Genomic DNA, 22,667 nt, shown 5'->3' on the forward strand with positions numbered 1-22,667 from the left:
GTCTCGCGCCTGCACACTCTCGTTTGTATGCTCTGATCTGCCCAGCACTCGTGCCTATGCCGTCCATTGCCGCAATCTGCTTCAACCATGCCCATATTTCATGAGCCCAGTGATAGCCTGCGGGCGCCATCAAACTTGCCTGAGCCGGTGACATCCAGCCTCCAAAGAGTAGGAACCGCAGAATCGGGTGCCGAGGGAGCGTGGAACAGCAGTATACATGCACAGGAATCGACCGCAATTGAATCATCGCTCGACGCGGACCCCGCGTCGCCCGGCCAAACGCGCAAGTCGTCCATATTCGGCCGGAAAGAATGGGTAGAGAGAATCAAAAAGACACACAGCCCGTCCTGGCTGCAGTGGCAGGGTGTGAGTATTGAGTCGCCTGGAGGGCAATTGTCGCTACACGGTTCGTCGCTGCCATACCAAGCACATCGCTGACCCTTTCCCCTTAGAGTGACATCACAGCCGACCCTGACGCTTCCATCCGCCCCAATTCTCGTGACCGCTCAAAGACCCCTCTCACTCCTGCTGCCGACTTGCAATCTTCACAACCCTCCACTCCTGAACACTTGCGGGACCCTGCAGCCGCAGGTCTAGAGATCCAGCGCCCCCGGTCGGCATTGCACTCCGGAGACTTCAGAGAGAAGCCAGCAGGGTGCGCTTCGAGCAACGGCGTCTCGTCTTCAACTTTCCTCGCAACGTCGCCAGTCGTTCCATGGGACCGTTCTTTTCCCTCGGCAGCGTACAATGCGAACCGACATGACGTCTCGTACGTCGACCCGCGCAACCGCGACAATCGCACAGCCCCGCGCTCACGAACGACATCACGGTCATCGCTTAGTTCGATAACGCTTCTGCCTCCAACAAGCCCGCTCGTACATCAGGCAAACAACACAGATTTGGATTTCTCCTCTAGGCCGAGCTCACGTCAGACATCTCCAAGCCCTAGTAGGAACAGTCGTCGACACACTTACTCTCCGGCGTCTTACCACGGTTGCCAGTCTACCCACATGGCGCGCTCTACAACTGGAACACCCGCTGCCCGTCATCTACGCTACAGCAGCTCGATACCATACCAAGCGCATCAACCTCGGCGGTCGTCGACAATCAATCACTCAGAACCCCAATCCTTTTCTCAATCACAATTCCTCAACCTGCGACGGCCGTCATTCTCATCCGAGGCGTCTCCACTCCAGCACGCACCTATGGTAGGCTCATACGAAGAGTCTATCTTGCGGGGACGCATGTCTACAACCCCATCGCGGCCCCTTGACTTTGTGGCGAAAATTGGCGTTCTCGGACGAGGGCAGTGCAAATCAAGCCTCAAGTGCCCACCTCACGTCACGATTCCGTTTCCTGCAGTCTTCTACAGTTACAATACAGGAAACGGTAGGATCTCAGATAATGAGCCAAGTCCCTATGTAGGCCTTATAGACTTGGAAAATTCACTACCCGCTCCCGATGACAGCAACGAACCTGGCAAACGCAAGCGACGACACGCCGCACCTGCTCCAGATCAAGATGACCTAGACTTTCGGATACAACTTGGTGACGAAGAAAATGCACAGGCTGTAAAGGGAGATCTACGTCGGCGAGAAAAGAAAAAGCGACGATCCACGTCACCAAAAGCACCTCCTGGGGGCTGCTATCGAATTCCCCCGCAGGGCCAACTTCAGATTGTTTTGAAGAACCCAAACAAGACAGCAGTGAAGCTGTTCTTAGTCCCATACGACGTGTCGGACATGGAGCCAGGCCAGAAAACATTTGTCAGGCAGCGCAGTTATTCTGCCGGTCCCATAATAGACATGCCCGCTTCTTCACGGAAAAACCTCGGTACTGATCGTCCAGAAGCTGCCCTCAGCGGTTCGGATGACCCCAACGATCGCCCGATTCTCCGTTACTTGATTCACTTGCACATATGTTGTCCGTCAAAAGGTCGTTACTACCTATATAAAAGTATACGAGTCGTCTTTGCCAACAGAGTCCCTGACGGTAAGGAGAAACTTAGAAATGAGATTCAACAGCCAGAGCCAAGGTACAGTACCTATAAACCAACGCGCGATTCGTTGGCATCACAAAAAACTCCATCTGCTGGATCCCAGTTCACCAACGAAGGAGACTTGCGTCGTCGTAGTGCTGGATGGCCGCGCTACCACTCGCAGCAAGCGTACGACCAGCTTGACGGCTTGAGCCACCATGCGCCAATGCCTCCTATAGCTGTCAAGTTCACAGGTGGTACTACAAACTCGTCTGCATCGAGCAGTTTCAGCTCGCACATACCAGATATGCAGCCTATACCTTTCAATCTCGGTCGATTGGCTGCAATTGAATCACGACCCGTTTCGCGAGACCACATGGATGTAGACCCGAAGAGCCCCTTCAAAACTCCAGTCACGTCTCCGCGCTCCAATGATGGTGCCTTTGGAAAACTAAACAAAGGCGACGTTGGCTACGGCGGAAACGCGTTCTCTCCCATCAGTAGTCCGAATAGCCCTCCCAGTGCGGGTTTACTGTCGCAAAAGTTGCGTGGTTTGGACGTTGAGCGCAATGAGTAGGCCTGATTATGTTCTTGATGCATTCATGAGACACATTCAATATTTGGAGGTTTTTTTTGGCTTTGAAATTTCATAATATGGTCACTCGAAGGCGTCTAATACCCCATTACTCTTCTTGTTTCAATTGCGCCGGCGTTGTTGAATGACGCTACCACATGGCAGGAGTATACTAGGATTGTTTGATGGATTCAAGATTCTTGCTAGCTGGTGCTTGTAAACTTAGTCGGTACAAATATCTACTCACCTCTTCAACTACACACTGCCCAGTCTTTTGACGAAAAGCTTCCTTGCGCCAGTGCCACTGTCTGCCCTTGGAATGGTTTGCATAGGCTCAAGGATGTTAGCCCTGTCGTAGGGCTTAGCGCGTATATGCAAATTGCCCCAGCGTTCGCGAAGAGTGACGTCGGGATTAATTTCGTTACATCCGAGGACTCGCACGCTCTGCTCCGGACTGCATCATCAATTGTCTCTGCTCACAAAACACACTGAACGCCAAATCTTCTAGGTCAGGAGCAACGATCTCATACATAGTTTGTTAACTAACCCGCTGCATTGTAAAGTAGCAATGGCTTCCAGGCGCGCGGTTCAACTCGGCGTCCACGCACATGCCTCGGTCATAGGTCGACAAACTTCGCGATTGCGCTTCAATGCTACACAAGCTTTCAGTCTTGCGTTGCGCCAGCAAAGCACAAGCGCTTCTCAGAGCAAGCTAGCGATTTTTGGAAGCACCCCAAGTGTGCAATTGGCGCCTGTACAGAAGAGATGGCATTCGCAACAGCCACCCAACCTAAACAAAGTCTATCAGTTTGAGGATGTACGTAGCTTCTATGTGGCATATCCCTTTTTTTTTGAATACTTTATTGATTTTTCAAAGGTCCTTCACATTCTTGAACACCCCTCCGACTCTCGCCTACTCATTGACGTGCGCGAGCCCCATGAATTCGAGGCCAATACTATCCCCACCTCTATCAACATCCCGGTTACATCCCAGCCAGATGCGCTGCTCCTAAGCGAAGAAGACTTTGAGGATCGTTTTGGGTTTCAGAAACCACCCAAGGGCAAGGAGGTTGTGTTTTTCTGCAAGGCAGGGGTTAGGAGTTCGGCAGCGGCCGGAATTGCGAGACAAGCTGGGTAAGCTGATCCTCTTATGAAGTGACAAATTACTATAAATGGAGAATGGTGTGTGCGGTTGAAGACTATTAGAGCTAACAAAGACAGATATCAAAACGTTGGTGAATACCGCGGCTCGTGGCTTGACTGGCAGAGACGCGGTGGACCAGGTACCAAATCGCCGCCAAAGCCGGATGGTATTGGAGAGCCCAAAGAGCCTACGACGGAAACTAAGCCTACGGCAAGGACGGGTAGTAGTGGAGAGGAGGATATTGGCACTCAAGGGCAGCCAGTACCGCCAGCCGGAGGCATTGTTACTGGCCAACAGTAAAATAAGCTGGAAACGTGGTGAGCGGGAGCAGCAAGATATGATTCAATGCAAGGTCGTTGGAGAGGTGTGCATAGCGTGACTTGTAGATAAGTTCAGTAGTACGTAAAGGACATTACATTCATAAACTACGTGTACGGTACATGACCTATGGTCTAGATTCAAACATGAACTTGGCGTTATTCGAGTAACCCAGATACCCAAAACCTCATCTTTGATGCCCTCATCCCAACCCACCCCAGCATCCCCCCCCATAAGCCTTACTTACACTCCTCCTCATAACACTTCTTATACTCCCCCCACAACTCCTTAACCCCCTTTCCACAACACTCGTCCCATAACTTCTCCTCATCATACTTGCAACCCCTCAACCCATCATTAATCCTCCTCACAACATCCTTGCCATGCGCCTCCTCCAACCACGCCAGAAAATAGCCCGTCCGCTCATACCCAGCATCCCACTCACAATCCACATGCCTCTTCCAATGCGGCGGCGCATACCCAGCCTTTAATCGCACCCAATCGGCGATGCCCTCGACCAGTCCGCCCGGCGCCTTGCCTTGGCCATCCCACTGCCAACAATGCACCATCTCATGCACCAGCACGCCCAGCATCTCTTCTTTGGCGCGCCCCGCATCGATGCCCGCAATGTACGACGTATTGAAGTGGATTTCCTTGTGATCGGAATCCAGGTCCAGCCCCGTCGTGTATGCTACGCCGTCCATTTCGCGCAGCACGAGGGTGACGGAGCGCGTGGGCGGCATGCTCGAGGCGGGCAGCCCCGTGTAGAGGTGCGTGAGGACGGTGCTGACGGCCGTCGACAGGGCCGTCGAGGCGTGCACGAGGCGCAGGAAGGTGTGTGTGCCGGGGCTGGAGAGGTCGCGGAGTTCGAGGCGGAGGAGGGGGGTGCGTGGCGGGCGGACGCCGGGGGGCGAGGTGACGGCGGGTTGGGAGGAGGATGGGTTGCTGGAGGTGGCGGTGGTGTCTGAAGGGGGGAGCGCGGAAGAGTGCGGGGCGGGTGGGTTGGAAGGGGTGGTTGTGTTGGTGGTTATGGGTGCGGACATGACTTGATAGTGTTTGGTGGGTTGCGGAGACATTGGTGGTGTTGGAGTGGACGCGACTTTTTCTTCGTGTTTTCCGTGGGGCGTAGGCAGTCGGTGAGCGGGAGGTATGGTTTATAAAGTGTATGAACACACGTGTTTGCTCCTTACATGTTTGAGCACAAGCAAGAGGTTGGGACCATGTGCCGGTACGTGCCGCGGGAGGATGCTCTCCAGCTTAGATAATATAGTAAACAAAGTTCCATGACCACTTCCCAAACTTTGTGCTGAAGCTTGTATTGGCTGTATCCTTCTATGTGTAATTCTATCTCTTCCGATCTTGATTAACGGTGTAAGGGGTTTCCAATGTTGGAAAGACGTCGGTGCTCCCGTTCTATATCAGGTATACCCTCAATATTCTAACCCCAGTCCTTCTTTCTTACGAGCTCTTGAATACCTCGGGGAAAATCTTGCGCAATTCCTGCAAACTACGGATCTGGTACTTGCTAGCGGGTACTTCAGGCGCTGGATCCTTCTCGTCCAGCAAGTGTGCTGTTTTCCATCCTCTTTCTTCAGCCGCTTTGCAGTTGATGTATGAGTCGTCTGAACATGAAATTAGTAATGTTTGAGAAGAGCTCGATTCTCAGATCCAACTCACCAACAAAGTAGCATTTTTCATTCGACTTGATGCCTGCCTCAGCCATGGCCTTTTCGAACATCTCGGCATGTGGTTTGCAGTAAAACTTCTCCGATCCGTAGTCACAGTACGTAATTCCTTCAAATAGATCATCGATCTGCAACAACTTGACGACGCGTTTGCCATGGTTGATGTAGGCGTTAGTAAACAGCCACAAGCGGACTTTACTGGTATCAATGTCTTCGATCAGCTTGCGCAGTTCCGGGTTGGGCTTGATGACATCCTCTAGAGGTAACGCATCGTCGACTTTGCTGTTGTACTCTAGTGCGTCGACCTTGTGGTGGCGCACGAGTCCTTCGATTGCAAGACCATATTCTCGATAGTACCGGAAGTGCAGTTCGTTGGCGTCTTGTTGTGATAGACTCAGGTGGTCTTGGAAGAATTTATCTGTAAAAGTTGAGCTGGTGTTTGGAGAAAAGCACAAAACTCGCCAATATGAGCAGAAGAGTGATACATCTGACTGAATTATGGAAGCTCAGCCGATATAGAGGGATAATTACCTATCAGTTCGCTCATCATTCGGTGGATTTCGAGACCTGATCATGTTAGTGTTGAGTATTATAAATTGTGTACTACGAAATACACACTCTTTGGGTAAAGCTACATAACAATCAGTAGGTATAGATCAAACCCTCAAGGCTTACTTACACAGTTGTCAATATCGAAAAAGAAGACGGGCTTCTCATTCTCGTCTACAACAGCTGTACCATTCGCGTGTGAGTCATGTGCGGGTTTCGACCGATACTTCATGGTCTCCGGCGGTGCGGCGGTATTGAAGTCCATCGTGTTGAGTTGGTGTTGGTGGCAAAGAAGTTGGTTTCGTAATGTTTTGCGAGATGCCAATACTAGAATGAAGAATAGTAAAGAGAGTGGTCGGAATGAGTGGCACTAAAGTAGTACAGATCAATACAAGGCGAGAAGCAAGACAGCCGTATTGGTATGTGATGTCGTCATACCTCTCTGTGTCGGTGCAGAAAACGAACAGCGAAGAGTGTTTCGAGGAACTTCTGTCGGATCGGAACTCGGTCCTTCCCTTTGCAGTCATCATCGAAGGCGCGATGAATACATGGCGAACTAGCATGCCCGTTTCGGACTAGCTGGGATTGGCGCGTGCATCACTGAAAACCAAGACGCGCTGCAACTCCATCTCTCTGCATTCCCGCTGGCCGTTGTCAAACCCCCTTCCCCTTTATCAATCCCACACCTAGCTCAGTTGCGGGTGCTGCCTGTATCTGTATAATCGCCAACGTAGCGCTTGCTTCTTGGTGCTGATACTAATTTTTTTTCCGGCTTTCTTTTCTGTTGTAATCGCAGCGCAAATGGCTTCAATGTCGTCGACAGCCACAGCGCCGTCGTCGCATTTGAACGGGACCAGCGCGGTATCTGCGGAGGTGCTTCGCGAGGCTGATTTCCTCCAGAAGATTCTGCAGATACGCGATGAGGTCTTCGCTAGCAAACATCCGCGTATACACCTTCCAGCCAAAGTAATTGAACAGGTTGCACCGCGTCTTCCCCAACCCGCCTTGGCCAGGCCCACGACCAACGGCACGCCAAACGGACCCTCGTCACAGCTGCTTCCTCCGCGTCCAGCGTCGTCGGCGCGGCCCCCTACCTCTCCTATACACCCTACACAGCGACCATATTCGGCCAAGTCTTCGTCATCGGGCATCGATCCTGTCCTGCTCACAAAGTCTGAACATCTGGTCAAGGCAGAGCAGCAGCTTAAGCGACAGCAAATAGAACGCGCTCTCAAGGATCAGTTCGACCGCAAGGGCCGCAGCAACGATGTTGACGAGCGAGAAGCTCTCATCGATGTGGAGCAGTGTTTGATCAAGGCTCACCAACTAGTTCCGCCTGTTTCTGGCTTACTACCTACGGCTAACAACAGTGATGGCGTCGAGTCGTTTGACGAGAATTCGTATTATTCTAGCAAGGCAGACAGTTGGTCGCCAGAGCCTGATCACGCTGACCATGCTCATGCTGCTGCAACTCCACTGACCCCGCAGGCGCAACAAACTGCCAAGCAAGTGACTCTTCATACTCGTCCCGCCCAGCCCCCAGTGATCGATCTGGATGAGGAAGCCTACGAGCCGGCTGATGACATAGAAATCTATGAGCCTGAGCCTGCGCAAGTACATGAGGACGGTGACGAAGAAGAAGACTATTCTCCGCCTCCAGCCGACGTTGGTCCCAGTGAGCCACCAAGAAGCCGGGGCCGCAATCGCAATGGTGGAACAAACGGGTATGATATTGAATTCTTTCGTATACGTCATTTCCCTTCATGGTCGCTTGAAATGTCTTGGACCCCGGGTAACATTCAACGCCAAATAATCGCATGAGACACCAATGCTCGGTTGCTGAGTACCACCATCCGACTTTGGAAGCCGTATCTCAGCCTGGAAAACATGTTGCACAGCGAATGGAGGCTCTACAGTATCTGTGTATCTGGCACATGTATTTTGAGAATGTTTGGGATCATGCTAATATATGTATAGTTCATCACGCCGCCAGAGCCCAGCCGGTGCAGGGCAATCTGTTCAAAACCCTCGCAAGCGAAGAAGAGAGGAACGGAGACGACAGCAAGCCAGCAAACAGGTTGCACAATCTCCCGAGCCTTATATCAAAGAAGAGCCACGATCGCCTCCTCCGTTCGGATCCTACTCTGATCCACAGCCCAGTAAGCGTCGTGCGCTGCAGCCACAGGTGGATGATTTGGAGGTTGTGTCGGCACAGGCAAGTCCTAGAACGCAACCTATCTACTATCGGGAGCAGGATCCATTTGTACGTTCTTACCGGGAGTTTGACGAGCCATCGTCATCTCCTACTGTCATACGCACACCACAACGCAAAGCACTGCGCGACGATCAAGATCTTAGACGGGTTGCAAGTCTACAGTATGCGCGACGGCCGTACTCTCCTAGTGGTGAAGGGCAGATGTATGTTGCGTCGGAGCCGCGTCAGATGCGCGCAGCATCTCACGCCTTCATGGAGCGCGCAGAAGTGCCGCCCGTGTACCGAGAAGCGTCGACGCGCCCGCCAGCAGCAGCTCGATATGTCCATGGTCGGTCACGATCGCCCGTGCACGAATACATGTCACATGGGCAATCACCAATGCTCATGGCCCCGCCACCCCGCCGAATTGTTGTAGACCAGTATGGCAACAGATACTACGCTGCGCCAGTGGATGCTCGAGAGTCAATGGCACCACCAAGTAGGCGCATCGAGGTAGACCCCTTTTACGAGCGCGCTGTTACGCAGGAGCCTAGCATGCGCGCTCCTGCTCGGACAGAGTTGTACGAAGGCGAGGCTATACCGAGAATGCCGCCACCCCCGCGACGGTACATTGAAGCGCCGGAAGCTGAGATGATGGAGAGTGGGTATCGTCAGCGAGAGGCGTCGCGTCGGCCAATAGAGGTGGAACATGGACCTGGGCCACAGTACGAAGAGATGGGGCCTCGGCGAGAGTATGCTCCGGCGCGAGCGTACAGTATGCGTCCTGAGGGAGTGCGAAGAGAGATAGCCGAGGGCTATGTGCGGCACGAAAGCATACAACCAGCGGCGGTGCGCGGGCCGCAACAACGGCGGTTCCGAGAAGTCAGTGTGGTGTACCACGAGCCGTTGGAGGAGCACCAGTATATCAGCGCGCCGCAAAGTCGGCGGTACGTTGAGGAAGGGCCCATGGAGGCAGGGCCGGAGGCATATGCTGGCGAGGGGCGTCAGGTGTATGCGCGGTATTGAGGTTTGTTGTTACAAGGGTTGGGCTTTTTGGCTAGCTGGTGGATGGGTTGTGTAGCTCGTGCTGTAATGTGAATACGAGGGGGCTGTTGGATCAGGCCCAGGACGTGGGAGAAGAGAAGGTAGCTTTAGTTGACAATGATGCATCATGGCTTAGCGGGGTTGTTGTGTTCGCTTCTTGTGTAGTTGTGGAGCGTGGCACGATGCTCAAAACCAAGGCATGTATCAAGAGGCAGCGAGAGGGAGTCAATGGACGAGGGGCTTGGCAGTGGGCGGGCGGGTGTTTCAGGGCGATGTGGCGCCAGGGTGAGGCAGGCCGGGTGTAGAGGCCGACTAGTAAGTATGCAGAGGGGGTGGTTATACCAGATGAGGCTGGCGGGCGAACATCTGGCACGGGACGGCAGGGGCAGGGGCGCGGAGGCAGCAGTCGGCAGCGTGGAGGCGCATGTGCGAGTGAGTGTGGCATGCTTGTGTGTGTACAAGTGCGTGGACATGGACCAGATAGGCGGAGTGTAAGTAGAGTACGCGAGGGGATAGAGGCGTGTCGTGTGCAGGCGCTTGGACTGGCTCTCGAGCCTGTTTCGTCACCGGCACGCGCTGTGTTTCCCAGCCATGCTTGTTTGGTCGGCCATGTGCACGCTCTCGGCCCACCAGCAGCTCGCAGCCCAGCTCAACAAGCAAGGCGAGTCGGCGCAGAAGAAGCATCGAGGCATGCACACACGAGGCCGACGGCGCCCCTCGCCAGCACAAAGCAGCCGCGCGAGGCCCAGCAGAGCCACGGCACCGTTGGCAGCGCCCGCGGCCCTGCGCGCGCCCTCTGCTGGCGAGGGCAGGCCGGCGGTGGTCGTGGCCACGCAGGGCGAGGTTGCTTTTGGTGTTGTCGGCACGCTGGGGCCCACCATCGCGAGTGCAGCCAATCAGCAGCCCGCTCCGCCTTGCTCGACGCTCGCTCGCCCGCCAGCTGCTGCTGCGCTCCCCATCTTCCTCGTCCTTCTTCCCTTTGCCCTCTCCCACCCACCCGACGCCCGCCACCACCCCCGGGCGTATCCTCGACCACCATGCACAAACTCTCGAATTTCCCGGCACAAGCCCGGCACGGCTGGGAGAAGATGACGCCCTCGGCCGGCTTCTCCTTCTCGAGGTCCAACCACGAAATGCCCGTCACAGCTCCGATCAAGCGGCCCTCGACCGCAACCTCAGCCCCGCCCGTCATACCGCCCGGCACCCAGGTCAATCTCTCCTTCAACGTGCCCTTTTCCTCCAATCTCGCCGGCCCCGACCCGGACGACATCATGTGGGCCAGCCCTGGGGCAAAGGCGCGATGGACCCATCCGGAAGGCACGGCAGATTCGACGCCCACACACAAACTGCCTGTACACGCCCAAAACGTCGACAACCTGCGCAACCTGTGTCGAGACGTGAGCGAGCAGACGGACGGACGCGTGTCGGCCGTGGTTACGTCGGCCGAGTCCAAGCCGCTGCCTGGCCTGCAGCGGGGCCCGTTGCGGGCCCTCGTCACAAACGTCTGTCTGTCTGGCGAACTCGAGATTGTCAACTCGATGCGCTGCCGGATCCTCAACTCGACGCCCATTTCTCTGGTAGGCTGCCCGTCGGCACTTGTAGCCCTCGGCCCGTTGCTGACATCTTGGCACAGCGATCATCCTTTGTCGATATTGATTCGCAGCTCATCATAGACCCGCCTACGCAAAACGTCCGAGGCGCTGTGCTCAACCAGCTCGACCTCATTGCCAAGGCGACCAAGGCCGACATCTTCCTGCTCATGCCCAAGCAGCCCGACATTGAGACGGCCAGCTTCCATGGCAACATCGATACCGGAGCCGACCCGCGCCTGCGATGCGCCATCTACGGAGACCTCGAGACCATGGAGCACGCAAAGACGCGAGTGCTGATTATGATCGACCAGATTGTGAGTTCTTTTGATGTCCCCACTGATGTTCGCTAGCGCTCCCATGCTAACGCTATGCCGTCACAGCTTAAGCGATGTGTTGATACCATGAAGCTGGAATTGACCATGCATACCCTCATATGCGGACGTGGACGCAAGAACATCAAGATGATTGAGTCAGCTACAGGCACCGCCATTTACTTTCCCCCGCCATTTCCGCGCTTGTTCGGCTATACGCCACCGGGTGCCCAGCGCCGTCCCGACGATCTAGTCTACATTACGGGAGAAAACTCCGAGAACATATTGCGCGCTAAGCAACGCCTGCATGATCTCGTCATGTCCACCAAAGTCTTCGTGAAGCCCGTCATGGTCACTGACACTAAGCTTGACGCTATTCTGCTCGAACGTCTTGACAAAGTCCGCAAGATCATCGAGAACAATGGATCCTACATCCTGCTCCCTCCTCTTGGTGTCCAGCGTGGTGTTGTGCGCGTACAGGGCACTGACGTCTTGCACGTTGAGCGCACTGTACGCGAACTCATGCAACTTGTAAGTCTCTGATAGTCTGTCTGCCCACTGTAACCCATCTTCTTACCAAAATTCTTTTTAGGCCGGCCAGTTTTACAGTGCATCGTGGTTCATCACTCACCCTGACCCTACGCAACGTCCTCCCACTCCAGCTGACGTTCGTGCTATGCTCTCCGACATCTGCATCAACTCTGGTGCCGAAGTCAGTTTCGAGAAGCTCAACTTCCATATCTATGGATCTGATGATGCTGTACGAGCTGCTTTAATGGTCATCAGTAACATTCCCTTTGTGAAGAAGTCGCAGTACAACATGAGCGTCAAGATTGAGCTTGCCAACGAACACAAGGAGTTTGTCAGCGGCAAGAAGAATGGCAAGATCAACAAGATTATGAGCCACAGCAGTGTTCAGATTGTCTTTGATGGCTTCAATGAGTACAACTTCTACATTGTAGTCCGTGGTGCTCAGTACGAAGCTACAAAGAATGGTCTAGATCTTGTAGAACAGGAGATGCCAGCATCCATCTCCTTCCATGTACCTGACCAGTACCACAAGCGCATCATTGGCATCGGCGGTCAGCATATCCAACGCATCATGAAGAAGTATTCCGTCTTCGTCAAGTTTTCCAATGCCATGGACCGTGGTGGCTTCGGCAAAGAAGAAGACGACATCAAGGTCGACAACGTCATCTGCCGCACACCTGCACGTAACGCTCAGAACCTAGACCTCGTCAAGCAAGAGATTATGGATATGGTTGAGAAGGCCGATGCTGAGTTCGTCTCCGAGACTATCAACATCAACCGCTTGTACCACCGTGAGCTCATTGCCCGCCTGGACAAGATTGACGAGCTAGAGAAGAAGTTCAACTGCAAGATTACCTTTCCTAGCACTGAGGAGGCTAGTGACATTGTTACTGTGTCTGGCCCTGAGTATCAGGTGCCATTCGCAGTCGATGAATTCTTGGTATGTTTCTTTTTTTGTTTTTAATTTTTTTTTTCTCCCACAATCCTATCCCAAGACATCCCTACTAACCAAATTTCAGGGCATGGTGCCAGAATCCCACGATCTAGCTTTCCCTTCAACCACTGAGCTTAGCGAGCACATTCGTTCCGCAGAATTCAAGGCTGAGATTCTCGACAAGCTCAAGACTCAACATGAGGTCGATGCCCAGCTCCAGCAGGCTCAGACTGAAACCATTGATGGTAAAGAAGAGCAGGTTGAGGCTTTCCACATTGTCTTCACTCGCAACAATGCCGGTGGCTTGAAGGATGCAATTGACTTCTTGCTCAATCACCTTGTCATGCACGGACTAGATACTAACACGGTTCGTGGCGCGCTTCCACGTCCCAAGTCTGACTCTTTCGAAGACTCTCTACCCTTCTTTGAGTCGAAGCTTCTACAGCGTGCTGAGCCTGCTGTCGACAGCACGGACTCTCCTACTCGCTCTCACTTTGGTGGTGATGATGAGCCTCGTGGTATGCTAGACCGCCTTCGCAAGCCAGGCAGCATGTCATCCTTCACGTCCATCTTCAACGGACGTAAAAACACAAACTCACCCGGGTCGCTCTTCAAGCATGCTTCTAGCAACGCTTCCAAGGCATCCCTTGCCAGCCTCGAGTCCACCGGTAGCTACCGCAACCCATGGAACGACAGCGGCATCAACTTAGCAGACGATGAGCACCACACCAACGGCTGGCCCATGCCAGCCCCTCGTTTTGAGTCCAAGTTTCCTTTTGGTTCCTCTTCCGCGGCGTCTGGGGACGTGACTCCCCGGTACGATCCGCGGGGCTCCGTGGACAGCGGGCGCCCTAGCACTTCTCATTCTGCATCTGGATACCCGGCCCCTATTGGGCCTCCTCGTTAAATGATACACCAACAATCTCGAACCATTTATTTGATACCACTACTGTAACCCCCCCGGCCTTTTAACGAAGAATACCCCCCACCGCTACGCGTTCAATTGTCTCTTGTACGTGTGCGACGAGAAAAGAATTATACCCCCAAAACCTTCCCACTCCTACGGCGAATATTACGTATAAGCCTGGCCTGGCTGGTTGTTTTGTCTTTGTCTCTCTCTCTCTCTCTCTCCATCTCTCTCTCTCTGGTTTTTACTGTTTTGTTTTGCTGCTGTTTTCTTGCGCGTGTGTGCGGGGTTCCCCTTTGCTTATTTCCAAATGGCGTTTCTTTTTGCTTTTTTGCTTTTTTGCTGCTCCTGTAACCTTTGAAGCCTCTTTGTGTCGATTTCGAAATGATTCCCCCTCCTCCCAAATCCTAACTTGCTACTACTCCTTACCTGGCCACCTTCGAATCGGCGCGAAGAAAAGAAATATACCAATTTGCTATTTTTCCAATTTTGTGGAATTGAAGATGAAAAAAAAAAACCCCTCCCTTGAAGTCTCATTGCGCTCTCTCTGTTTCTCTCTTTTTATAGGGTGTTGATAAGTGATGATGATAAGATTGAGATGAAGAAATTGAATACCCCCCTCCTTTCCCCACTCACCCTCGTTCCTCTTGATTTTCTTGTTTGCCAAGCTTCAGTCGTGATGGAGATGGTGGGGGAGGGCAAGGGCTGGGCTGGTTTCGCTATTGACTCCGGGTACGTAGGGGGGAGGGGGGGCAATGTGGTATGGTGAAATACATATATGAATAGAAGAATTGTCTCCTAATGCTTACGATGAATGTGTGCGTGATGTATTTCTCCGGTTTTCATATACATGAGGCGACATAGTGGCTCTCTCTCTCTCTCTCTCTCTCTCTCTCTCTCTCTCTCTCTCTCTCTCTTTCTCTCTATGCAAGAGGAGAGAGAGAGGGTCTTGGGACACTCATTCACCCAAAATATTGGATGGTGAGTCAAATCGTTAGAGTGCAAGGACAAGGACAGAGAGCAAGGAAACCAACTTGGGACAGAACAGCAATGTGGTGTGTTATTGAATCTACTACTAGTGCTAGCATTACGGTAGAGTTGGCGACACATCCTTTGAGAGCCATAGAACGAATACCATGTGCTTGTTGTCTAAGGGACAGTAAAATGAACGTACACCAAGGCACTGTCCACTCATCACAGCAATCGCCATCCTTTACATACTGGTCCTGTCATTTTTTCCTTCAACCGCTTGCAAAGATTGCTTCTCGTCCGAGCTCAGATACTTTTGACTGCAGCTACGCTTTCTCGAATCATGAAAAAAAAACATGCTTTTTCTTTTCCTCAAACAACGGACAGCAGCAAGTCGTGACGAATTTACCGCTTGGTCTTCTTCTTGGGAGCAACAACCTTGAAGTTGCTCGAATCCAGGGGCTGCTGCTGGGTCGCGTTGGCGCCACCCTTCTTGGCGACTTCAGACCATCCGCTTCCTGCAGCCTTGTTCTCGGCAGGAGAAGAGGTGTTGCGCTCATCAATGATGCCCTTGTCTGCTAGCTTTCGGCGACGAAGAAACTCCTCGGCGAAATGGCGAGAGTCGAGTGTACTAGAGGCGGAGTGAACGGACTCGGTAATAAGTTCGGCGTCAGCAGGGAAGCTGAGGAGGGACGAGACAAAGTCCTCGGCTGTATCAACGTTAGCAAGCGTGACTCTATCGAAATAGAGGCTAGGGCATACCATTGATGTTCTTGTTAAGATCGTGGCGGAGCTCATTGACAGCCCACTTGCGGAATTCTTCTTCCGCATTCGGCTTTCCAGACGGTGCTCCTGCAGTACTACTGCGAGCGACTGTGGGCTTCTTAGCGAGAGAGGGCAATATAGTAGAACTGGCCGAGCGAACGGCGCCAGGAACGGGCGTTGTCGTACCACCTGGTGCCTTGACCTTTCCACTTGCGCCAACCGTGGTCCACGGGCTGCTACCAGGAGGCCCTGCAGGTCCTGCAGGCGACACAGGGGTGCTCTTGCCCGCCAAATCAGCATATCGCTTTCCAGCAGATGGTGGTGGGACTGGCGATCCAAATACGTTAGCTGCAGCAACACTTTGAGCTGCGGCACGTTGCTTTCGAGCTTCCTCCTCCTTCTGAATTTGCTGAAGTGTCTTCTTGGAACTTGGAGTCGGCTGTGCGGCAACCTTACTTGCCACAGGCTTGGTCCATACAGAAGCATTGCTTGCACTAGGTGTGACGGGAGATGCACCGCTTGCCCAAGTAGAGCTGGAAGGCAAACCAGGTTGCACCGCAGGCGACTGATTCTGAGCCTGGAGCTCCTTCTCGAATGCTTCACGACGAGCTGCAGCTGCAACGGCCTCTCGCTCTGCGGCCTTCTTTGCTTCCATTTCTTGAATCTCCCTCAGAGAAGGCCCATGGGACGCATTGACAGGCTCCTTCGCCCATGGTGCAACCGAGACGCTTGGGGTATCGGCGGCTGGAGTTGCTGCACCCGAGCGAGATTCGGCATTGAGATTTTCGGCAACGATTGGCTTCCTCTGAGCGGCAGGTGCGGGAAGAGGAGATTGGGATGGTGGTGGTGGGAATGGGAAAATGGCGGGCTCAACCTTGTTCCACGCACTTGCAGATTGAGGGGATTGCTTAGCAGAAGCAGCCTTCTGCACTTGTTCAGTAAGCGACAGTGGCTCTTGTCCAGTAGAAGATGGCTGCTCCTTGTTTTCAGGTTGGTGTTCTTGACCGTCTGCATCAACGGGCGATGCAGGCTCAGAAGCTTGCTGTGATTGCTGAGCCGACGACGAAGAAGGCTTTCTGATGACACCCTCTGGCGGAGGGACCGCCTTTGGCTGTTCCATATCTGTCTGGACTCGCAGCTCGTTGAATTCGGCAAAGCGCTCGGCGAAATTGCGAGCAGCCTGTACGTCTTCAGCACTGCCCTGGCGAATCATGGCATCATGTTCAGCTTGTTCGCGCTTCAAGCGAGCCCGGTCGCCGATCACTGAGGCCACATACTGCGCATGTGCATCTTGGTCCTGCTGTTGTCCAGCGAAGCCAAACTGGGGCTGATTGTTTCGTCCCAAGTTGAGACGATCCATCATGGCGGGCACATCTTGGTCTCTGCGATTGCTCATCATGTCCATACCAGGGCCAATAGGGCCCAGACCAGGTACTGGACCAGGACCAGCTCTAAATGTACTATCAATTAGCCCAGGAACGGGTGCTCCTGGTACGGCTCCTTGAGGGGGGGATGGCTGATATCCGCCAGGTGACGTGATACTACCAAAGCTTGGTTGGCTGTGCAGACTATGTGCACTGGAATGGTGATTGAGCTGGTTTGGCATTACTCCCATCTGGACTTGGCGAGCAAGCGCTTGTTGCTGTGCAGCTAAGTGTTCCTTCTGACGAGCCATGAGGTACTGCTCCTCTTGCTTTCTACGCTCAAGGGCATTTTGTTGCTCGGCAGTAAGAGTGGTTCCAAAGCTTGGAAAGCTGTTTGCAAACGGAGGTTGAGCTCCTGGAGCAGCAGCAGCACTGGGACCGGCACCGGCCCAGGAGTTACCAGGCTGAGATGAAGCGGGGCCATGAGGAATGCCAATTTGGGGGACCAAGAAAGGCTCACGCGAGTTGCCAATACGACGGATGAGTTGCGCCAGGGGTTCGTAGTCGGGCTCTTCGGCCTTCTTGACTAGCAACTCAGGCGAGAAGAATCCAGCCTTATACCAGTCGTGCATCTCCAGACCAGAAAATGGGCCTTGGACATTGCCTGATGGGTCACGATAGATCCACCTCATTCTATCAGGCATGACCATCATACGCTGTTGAGGAACTGGAGGTTGGCTGGAAGCCGGGCTTCCAACGCCTGGGGTCGATGGCTGGGCAGTCCTGGTCGGGTTCAAGGCAGCCATAGAGAGGGAGGTAGTAGCTATATTCTGGGGCTGTCCTGTTGAGTTATGATCGTCATGATGGGCATTAGAAAAGTCGTCGAAAAGATTGCGGTTTGCGCGGAAAGGGCTATCCGTATCACGAGCGGGCGCTTGGCCGCCAAAAGCATTTCTTCCAAAAGTGCCAGTCATGCTATGTTGGCGATCACCGTGCGAAGAGCCATCGTCAACCGGGGCTCGATTCGGGTCGTTGGATCGCATCTGCTCTTGCATAGAAGCTGGAAACAAGGAGCCGAGTCTGCTAGAGCGGCCTACTGTGCCATGGCCATGACCAAACAACGAGCTGTTGCCTAGGCCAGCTAGAGAAGGCGACTGAGCTTCACCTACGTTTCCGAAAGCACTTTCAAAGCCACCAAGGCCGCCGCGTTCGCGGGTTGGGGTGCCCAAGGTATGAGATGGCCAAGCCGAGGCGCCTCCCAGACCAGGCAGACCACCACCAAGGCCAGGCAAGGTGGGAAAACCTCGATTGGGGCCAACGCTGGAGGTTTGACTACGATCGCTTGCTGCAGTCTCGAACGGCACAGCCTTTCCAAGGCCTCCAAGGCCACCAAAGGCATTGTGAATGCTTGAGTGGACCGACTGGTCAATGTGGAAGCTGCTCATGCCAGGAAAGTGGGCGTTTTGGTCGCCGGAGTCGTCCGAGTCGTCATGCTGATCCCGTGCGTGATGCGGGCTTTGGTATGGATTGGTATCCGTTGGGCTCATGGGCTCGTTACCAGCTCCACGGAGGGGCGACTGCTCTGTGAAATTATTCTTGCTATACATGTTGTCGGTAGTCATTCCGAATGCAGATAATCCAGAGTCATCACGGTGGTCTGGGCGGTGGGGCGTTGCGAAATTACCGAAGCCTTGAGGTCGGGGCGGACTAACGTCTTCGCCGCGAAGCGCAGCACTGCCCGTTGGGTGGTCATGGTCGGGGAAAGGATCTGTGTCGCTGCTCATTGGTCGGCTGGTGCGGGCCTCCATCCACGATGCATCAGTTTTTGAGGGCTCTGCCTCGCTAAGCTTGCCCAAGTTATTCGTCGAAGCTTTGTCCTTCGGGCCGTTGCCAAAGTCCTCAACACTTGGTTTGCCCATTAGACCTTTGAAGCGACTCTCGCCGCGCAAGCTACCGTAACCAGGCTTCTTATCTGCTTGTGGATTGGCGAAGCTTCCAAATGCACCAAAGCCACCACCAGGCGTTGCAGACCAAGGCGATGCACCAGCACCTGGGCTGAACGGCGCCGTAGTGCTGCGCTTCGCAGGACCAAAAGGACCTGAGTTGTCGCCAGCACCCTTCTCCCGATCGCGTTCTTCACCCAGACGACCCTCTGCAGACTCCTTGTAATCCGTCCGACGACGTACCAGAGCAGGCGGCGGGGTGACGGCACTGCCTTCTTCGCGCGCGAATCGTGAGGTAGCGGGGGAGGAGGGGAAGGGATAGGCTTCGCCGGTGTCGCGACGTCGAGCGCCCGGTCGCGAGGTAGTGGGCGAGGACAGACCGTAGGGAGTACCTGCTCCTTGCGACACCGAAGACTTGCGCAGTGACAGAGGTTCTTTGGGGGTGCCGTCTTTGTTGTTGTTCTGCGTGGGGGGTTTCAGCGGCGAGTTGACAGACGAAAGGAAGATCTAAGCGAGAAAGCGCACGTTAGCCTCGGTCGCTGCATTGTGCAATGAGCAACAGCCTACCTCTCTCTCTTCGTCGGTCATGTCTGTGAGACTCAGCGGCAATATGCTGCCGTCTTTGTCCCAGCACTGGTCGACCCCGCTTGGCGCTTCCCTGCCACCACCATGATCGTCTTTGCGGCCCCAGGACGCGCCCGAGGCCCCGTTGGTAGCGTGAGGTTCCCATACGCCCATGTACAAATCTGACAGTCCGTCGCTGAGGTCTCCAGCCTGTTGCTGTATCCGGAACAACTGCGTCAATTGATCTCGCGAATACCGGCCCTCAAACGAACTGCCATTGCGGCCAGGCTGTGCATGTGGGGGGACATATACGCCGGCGCTGGTTGAGGTATTTTGTGGCGCAGGAGGGTCTCGTGAGGTTGGTTGGGTTGTTGATCCGGAAAGGCTGGTCGCGTGTGAGGGTCGGCGGAATGTTTGCGTGGCACCGTTGGTGCGTCGGGCCCTGCGGTCGGCATGAGTATCAAAGCAATTGCGACGCCACATATTGGCAGCGATGGGTGTCGGGGGTTGTATAGGGTAAGAGAACAGTTTTTTGTTGGTAGCGACTTGGAATGGGCGAGCACCGCGCGCCCAGAGTGAAGAAGGATGCGTGTGGAAGAGGTGCAAACAGAGACGAGGGCCGACTTACCAGTCGCCGCCCGCTTCTACGCGCGCTGGATTGGCGCTGTTTCCCGCAGCTGCCGAAGCAAAAGAAGTAGGAGCCATGGTGTGGTGGGTCAAAGAGTGGTGAGGGAGCGTGGTGTCGATGCCAGAAGATTTAGTGTGGGGATGGATGCGGCGATGTGTTGGAGGCAGGTCCAGTCGAGGTGAAGGTGGCAGGCGGGCAGTGGTTTCGTGCGAGGCGGGACGAGGAGGCGGTGGCACAGTGTGTAGTGGCACGGGATTTGGTGGGGGGATGCAGTCGTATTGCGGCGACAAAAGAAGAGCTGCTCTGCTTCGGCGAACATTTGAGGTTGGCCTGCAGCCGAGACAGCCGCACGTGACTGCGCTGCCCGGTGGAGACGCCCATGTTTTCTCCCACCATCCCGCCACACAACGCGTCAACGCGTCGTGCCACAGAGTCTGCCTTGTTATTTTGCTGCCTCCTAGCTGGGGGATAGCTGAGCTCTGTGTTTGGTCATGGCAAGACGTCTTGTGCCTCTGCATATGTACATGTACTCGTCTATGTATCCATGGGTGCATGCGGAAGGCGCGCCTGGGCGTGCCTTCCCTATGACGTTACCAATAGCGACTTCCCTTGCTGTCATCACAACCCGCCATCGCCGCCCGCCTCTTCCTGTCTGTGTCCTTGCATCAAACGTCACCTCCAAAGCACCATGTTTTATCCCTTTACTACATGGCCCCTTTACCCTGCAGACCCCCTTTTTTCCCGTGGTTGAGAACCAGCTGAAACAGTACAACGGGGTCTTGCTCGACTTGCTTTCAGCTCCAGTGAAATCATCATCATGGTAGCTGACGAATCACCGCCCCGGCTTCTCCTCTTCCGCCACAAAGACAGCTTACAGTAAAATCTTAACGGCTCCTGAGTGGCGTGCGGATCAGTAGGCACATTGGAGGCGGATTGGCATAGGATCGGCAAGACAGATCTGCCCCATGTTTGCAGAGAGGGGCATATAGGTGTATATGCGTACGCTCCCAAGTTGACCCTCGCAATCCAGGACCACACTCGGCTTTGGCCTTAATTCACAGCCCGTGAACTATTGGCTTGCCGCTCAATGCAGGTATTTCGCGCTGGATGCACTCTGACATCACAAACCAGCGCCGCTCCGGTCTATCGTTCCGCACACATGGCCATCGCAACTCTTCTGGGGGTTGATATTTTTTAAGGGGGCAAAGATGACGGCGACGCTGACATGCCATTGGTGGGATAAGCCATTAAACCGGAAAAGAGAATTTGGCTATCCTGGGCAGTCAGCAAATTGGGTTTCACAAAAGACAAGCGGGGTACACACTTTTCGTAATTCCCCAAATACGATGATGAGACTGGTGATAGTGACCATAGAGTTGACTTTGAATGACTTCTTCCAGATCAACCATGGGGAAGCTAGACACTGGGAACTTCGTGGTTTCTCAATTCAGCCCATTTTGGAATTCACATTTGTCTTGCATCACCGCCACTAGCCCATGGAAAAATGGTCAGGGCCATTCCGACAAGGCAGTTACTAACCATGTTTGCTATCCAAGCACTAACGGAACACAGGGCGACCGATCCATCGCGCTGACATCGTTGCACACGCCTGTCGCCAATATGTCAACAGCAGGGTGATTTCTTGTAGCGGCTTGCCGGACCTCTACAAACGAATGATACCTGCTCGCTACAAACACTCTGTCTTCTGTGCAACGCTCAAAAAACGATTGCCCTTGCTTGTAGACTACTTGCCGCTTCACTGGTTGTATGGGCGTATCCAGCCTCCTAACCAGTTACAAATTTGAATCGTCACATTTCAACAGTTTGGTTGATCATCTTCGCCAACGGTTGGACAGTTTTCACTAGTGAAGTATTTCAAAGAGAACATTTTCTTTCTCTGCTTTGGAAACGAATATTGAGACTCGTGATTAACTTGAGCAGAACACATTTCAGCCGCGTCAAGAAAGTGACTCTGTGAGAGAACCTCAAAACACCTTACACAATCAAAGTTTAAAAGCAACACCAATTCCTCAACCTGGCTTGACTTTTTCATACTTTTATGCTCACATCCAAGCCGACGTTGAAGAGCATCGAAACCGACCAGCTCACCTTGGTGCGAATCACACAGGTCATCACATCCATTATGTGCCTCTTCTTCCACTACACCTACCACTGCCACCCGTCTGATTCTGAAACGCTTTCTCTGCGTTGTCATGCTATCCTCCTGCAGCTCCAGGAAAATCGATCCCTCTCGGCACAATACCCTTTTTCAGCAGTGTGCCCAAGGCCACGGGAAAGATATGTTTCTTCACCGTACTGCATCAAATGCTTGGCGAGACAAAGCAGACATGGACTAGTGCTGCAGGAGAAGGAAGGAGGCCTCGATTAAAATTAGGGCTTCCAGATCGCTCTGGATCTCGTTAACCGCCGAGGGATGTGCTAGATCCGATTTCGTGAAAAGAACTTAGTGCGCGCAGGGCGAAACCCTGTCTTTGCCCTAATCTTTTGACAGGCATGCAGCGCTAAATTTATCTGGACTAATCTTGTTGCTCACAAAGTCTACCATGGTTACATATGAATGAGATTCATGCACATCTATCTGATGAAGCTGACATGACCGTTTCCCAGATACAACCAAAATCCGCATGCATGTCAGCCCACGTACACAAGCTT

At 53.6% G+C, this 22,667-nt stretch overlaps 5 protein-coding genes across 5 annotated transcripts; 2 read left to right on the forward strand and 3 right to left on the reverse strand.

The window, feature by feature from the left end:
* Positions 1-87: 87 nt before the first annotated feature.
* PSV08DRAFT_190944 (uncharacterized protein) lies at positions 88-3,996 on the forward strand (the record flags this gene model as incomplete). The annotated part of the gene is made up of 6 exons (XM_014220401.1): positions 88-366; positions 453-2,551; positions 2,852-2,952; positions 3,116-3,369; positions 3,430-3,686; positions 3,774-3,996. 6 exons carry the CDS (start codon positions 88-90, stop codon positions 3,994-3,996), a joined length of 3,213 nt encoding a protein of 1,070 aa, XP_014075876.1.
* PSV08DRAFT_405944 (peptidase of plants and bacteria-domain-containing protein) lies at positions 3,791-5,220 on the reverse strand. The gene has a single exon (XM_014220402.2). It carries the CDS (start codon positions 5,088-5,090, stop codon positions 4,254-4,256), a length of 837 nt encoding a protein of 278 aa, XP_014075877.2. The 5' UTR covers positions 5,091-5,220; the 3' UTR covers positions 3,791-4,253.
* Positions 5,221-5,317: 97 nt separating this feature from the next.
* Positions 5,318-6,727, reverse strand: PSV08DRAFT_341665 (Haloacid dehalogenase-like hydrolase-domain-containing protein). Its single transcript, XM_014220403.2, has 5 exons — positions 6,379-6,727; positions 6,318-6,330; positions 6,231-6,266; positions 5,692-6,117; positions 5,318-5,636 (listed from the first exon to the last, which is right to left on the reverse strand). The coding sequence occupies exons 1-5, from the start codon at positions 6,511-6,513 to the stop codon at positions 5,473-5,475; spliced, it is 774 nt and encodes a 257-aa protein (XP_014075878.1). The 5' UTR covers positions 6,514-6,727; the 3' UTR covers positions 5,318-5,472.
* A 322-nt stretch (positions 6,728-7,049) lies between these two features.
* PSV08DRAFT_413072 (kh domain-containing protein) lies at positions 7,050-13,968 on the forward strand (the record flags this gene model as incomplete). Its single annotated transcript, XM_014220405.2, has 7 exons — positions 7,050-7,972; positions 8,226-9,328; positions 10,555-11,063; positions 11,120-11,392; positions 11,459-11,920; positions 11,982-12,860; positions 12,940-13,968. 7 exons carry the CDS (start codon positions 7,050-7,052, stop codon positions 13,759-13,761), a joined length of 4,971 nt encoding a protein of 1,656 aa, XP_014075880.2. The 3' UTR covers positions 13,762-13,968.
* Positions 13,969-14,798: 830 nt separating this feature from the next.
* Positions 14,799-19,849, reverse strand: PSV08DRAFT_382961 (uncharacterized protein; the record flags this gene model as incomplete). The annotated part of the gene is made up of 3 exons (XM_066093415.1): positions 14,799-15,440; positions 15,493-19,309; positions 19,370-19,849. The coding sequence occupies 3 exons, from the start codon at positions 19,847-19,849 to the stop codon at positions 15,136-15,138; spliced, it is 4,602 nt and encodes a 1,533-aa protein (XP_065947959.1). The 3' UTR covers positions 14,799-15,135.
* Between the last annotated feature and the right edge of the window lie 2,818 nt (positions 19,850-22,667).

This window comes from Bipolaris maydis (genome assembly GCF_028858645.1).
Source record: "Bipolaris maydis strain C4 unplaced genomic scaffold PSV08scaffold_18, whole genome shotgun sequence".
NCBI classification, from domain to species: Eukaryota; Fungi; Ascomycota; class Dothideomycetes; order Pleosporales; family Pleosporaceae; genus Bipolaris; species Bipolaris maydis.